The sequence below is a fragment of the Camelina sativa genome, chromosome 15, assembly GCF_000633955.1.
Source record: "Camelina sativa cultivar DH55 chromosome 15, Cs, whole genome shotgun sequence".
Lineage (NCBI taxonomy): Eukaryota > Viridiplantae > Streptophyta > Magnoliopsida > Brassicales > Brassicaceae > Camelina > Camelina sativa.
In genome coordinates this window covers 10,232,529-10,236,337 of record NC_025699.1, presented here as the reverse complement: position 1 = coordinate 10,236,337, position 3,809 = coordinate 10,232,529, and the positions used below count along the sequence as shown (strand labels likewise).

Here is a 3,809-nt window from a genome sequence, read left to right as displayed (position 1 = left end):
ACTAAAATATATATAGTCCTTGACTAATTGCTCAATGCTTAGAAGAAATGAGCTAAAAAGATAATGACTAGTAACTAGTTTTTGACTCATATGAAATGGAGACCATATAGACCAGCTAATCGATGACAACTTTTGTCCCCTAGTTTTGTAGAATTATGTGTAATTATGACCTTGAAGTTGTAAAAACGAAGATCCATTATGGAAAAAAATCCCTTCTCTTTCAAGATTTTTTATCCCTACCAATTAATTATACTTAAAACATTTGATTAAAACAAAATTATATTTGTGATTGCAAATATTTTCCATTTAAAATGTGTAAAATTTTATATTATAAAAGAAATAATATGGAGGAAAAGAAAAAACTCTTAAAGAATCCTAGCTTAAGTAAACGAAAAAACAAAGCAAGTGTAAGATTAAAGCGATAGGCATTGAAAGATGCGTGCAAAAAGAAGTGGTATTCATAGCATACGTGAAATAAAACGAGTCAAAGTTTTTGCCGTAAAAGAAAAAACAGTCAAGAGCTTTAAGATTTGGTTGTATTATTACGGGTGATTATCACGGCCTTTGATGTTAACACAAGTAAGTGGAACTTGTCTTTGTGTGTGTGTAGGTCCAACTTCGCTCCTAGTCTTTCGCAATTCACTGGTTTTAGTTTGACCAAAAATTCTCTATTATTTATAGCAAACAAAATCTACATCACACAATAAAATCTAGATCCTGTTTTCTTGATATATATTGACATAACATAACAATGGCTTTTGGTGGTTGTGGGTAGTGATTAAAAAGCGATCTTAACTTGAAGCTTGCGGTTGAATAAAGTTTTGAACGTCATGATTCTTCATAATTGTTGATTTGTAGATATATCGAATTCTGATTCGTTCGTTATCCTTATAATTTATGTGGAAATTAATTAGAAAAACAAATACCTACGTACGTTCTAACTATATTTTCATTGATACATAATATATCCTCACGCAGTGAACTTTACTTTGTTCCAACATGTTTATATATGTAAAGGCTAAACAGGGATATGATGTTGTTGTTTCATATAAACATTATTTAGACGCATTTGAACAGTAAAATAAACTTCAATTTTTTCTAGTAATTACGTATGAAATGACAAAAAATGAATAATTTAAACGTAATAATAGAAATAAATATAATCTCGTAAGATATATTATCATAACGAGATGTATAGTATAATTGTAAATCATTCATATAAATCTTAAGCTTCACTTCAAAGTTGCGACTTTTTTTTTCCTTCCCCTAAACATATGTCTACGTAGATGGCATCTTAATGATGCTAACTTTTCTAATTAAGAATTAACATGAAGAATTCTAAACATAATTATTTAAATTAAAAATCCAGCAGGTAAACAGAGTTATAAATGGCACACGTGTGGGTCTCATACATTACCCCAGATAAGGTCTCGTCTCGTTCGTTTCCTTATTACATACATACTCTCTCAAAACCAATCTCTTCTTCTTCTTCTACCTCAACTCAAGACTTTGTAAGCACTTCTCTCTCTCTCTCAAGTTCTGTTTCTGAATCTTCTAAAAATGCCTAGGAATCTAGAACCGTTGGATCTTGGTATCCAAATACCATACCATTTCAGATGTCCAATCTCACTCGAACTCATGCAAGACCCCGTCACCGTCTGCACAGGCCAAACCTACGACCGAGCCAGCATCGAGTCATGGGTCTCTATCGGTAACAACACAACATGTCCAGTCACACGAGCTCCTCTCTCTGACTTCACTCTCATCCCTAACCACACTCTCCGTCGTCTCATCCAAGAATGGTGCGTCGCTAACCGCTCCAACGGCGTCGAACGTATCCCTACTCCTAAACAACCAGCTGATCCTACCTCTGTTCGTGCTCTCCTAAGCCAAGCCTCCGCTACGTCTGGAACTCACGTCTCCGTTCGCTCACGCGCCGCCGCTCTCCGCCGTTTACGTGGATTCGCACGCGATTCTGATAAAAACCGCGTTTTGATCGCAGCTCATAACGCTACAGCGGTTTTGATTATGATCCTCTTCTCCGAAACGACGTCGTCGGAGCTGGTCTCTGAGTCGTTAGCTCTTCTTGTTATGTTACCGATAACGGAACCGAACCAGTTAGTTTCTATATCTTCGGATCCGGGTCGGGTCGAGTTTTTGACCCGGTTGTTGTTCGATTCCTCAATCGAAACACGCGTTAACGCCGCCGCGTTGATCGAGATCGTGACGACGGGAACCAAATCGGAGGATCCGAAAGGAACGTTTTCGAATTACGAATCTGTCTTCGAAGGAGTGCTCGATCTTCTCAGGAACCCGATCTCGTCGCGGCGAGCTCTCAAGATCGGGATCAAAGCTCTGTTCTCCCTCTGTTCGGCGAAACAAACTCGCCACCTAGCGATCAACGCCGGTGCGCCGGAGATTCTGATAGACAGACTGGCGGCGGATTTCGACAGGTGCGACACGGAGAGAGCCTTGGCGACGGTGGAGCTTCTATGCCGAACGCCGGAAGGATGCGCGGCGTTCGGAGAGCACGCTCTGACGGTGCCGTTGCTTGTGAAAACGATACTGAGAGTGTCGGATAGGGCGACGGAGTACGCGGCGGGGGCGTTGTTAGCGATATGTACGGAGGAGGAGAGGTGGAGGGAGGAAGCAGCGGGGGCGGGGGTGGTGGTGCAGCTGTTGTTGATGGTGCAGAGTGAGTGTACGGAGAGAGCGAAGAAGAAAGCGCAGAAGTTGCTGAAGCTTCTGAGAGATTCATGGCCTGACTACAACAACCATAACTCCTCCTTCGCTAACTCCGATGACTTTGCTTGCAGCCAAGTTGTCCCTTTTTGATTTTTTTGATTTTTATTTTTTTGCTTAAATTGTTTCATAGTAATTAATTTTTTTTTTCATATGTTTTTTAAAAAAAATTAGTAGGAAAATGGTCATTTTTTATGTGAAGAAGAAATATAAATATACAGCTTTTTGTGACCATGATTTTTTTTTTTCTGGTGTGTGTATATATTGGTTTTCTAAAAAAAAATATTATTGGAGATGTAACTTAAGTATCTCTTATTATTTGATTGGCCTTTTGAGTTGGGAAAAGTTGTAAAAGAAGCAAATGGAAGATATGCTTAAAGTAATAAAGTCATCCTTTTGTTTTCCTTTTTTAGTCTAAAGGTTAGTCCACTTTTTTTTATTGGTGTTTTGCATATAACTGGAAATTTAATTTAAAATAGGTTTATAATATATATCGACCAATTGAGTGCTCATAAGTTTCTAATGAACGTCATTATGGTATTTTGTACTCTGTGTAGAGCTTTTTTGTTTTGTTAATTTGTCTTCTTTTAATACTTTAGTGTTTTTTTTTTTTCGCATTGAAAGGTGTTATTATAGCATTTGTTAACATTTCGATAACTCTCTATTTGGTGGACCCGAAAAAGTTACTTTAATGGTTGGAAATCATAGTTAAGCTCCAAAAGATTCAATGTAGTTTGGACAAAACATAAGTTGCTTGATAAAAATAAACAAACTGGGCCTAGACTTAGGCCGTGCCGTGGCTGTGTAATCTGCAACCTAATAAAGTAGTTAGTGTTGATAGTTTGGATTCAGATATGATACTAGTGTTTGTATGAGGTGTAAAGTTAATCTATATATATAAAATTAACTTTACTCATTCCTGATGCTGCCACATCAGCCACTCCCTCTATTTAATAAGACCAAATTTTTGACACAACCCACTAAGCAATTCTTTTTTTTTTTGTGTTTCATATTTCTTTAAAAGCCCAATTTCATATTTCTGTAAAAGCTCAATCCAATAATAATAC

At 37.4% G+C, this 3,809-nt stretch overlaps 1 protein-coding gene across 1 annotated transcript in view; it reads left to right on the top strand.

Moving 5' to 3' along the window:
• The window catches only part of LOC104748321 (U-box domain-containing protein 25), an 11,798-nt gene continuing 9,226 nt past the window's right edge, over positions 1,238 to 3,809 (top strand). Inside the window, exon 1 of the mRNA XM_010469985.2 lies at positions 1,238 to 1,616. Within this exon, the coding sequence (XP_010468287.2) occupies positions 1,561 to 1,616 (56 nt within the window). The 5' untranslated portion in view covers positions 1,238 to 1,560. The remainder of the gene's footprint in view (positions 1,617 to 3,809) is intronic.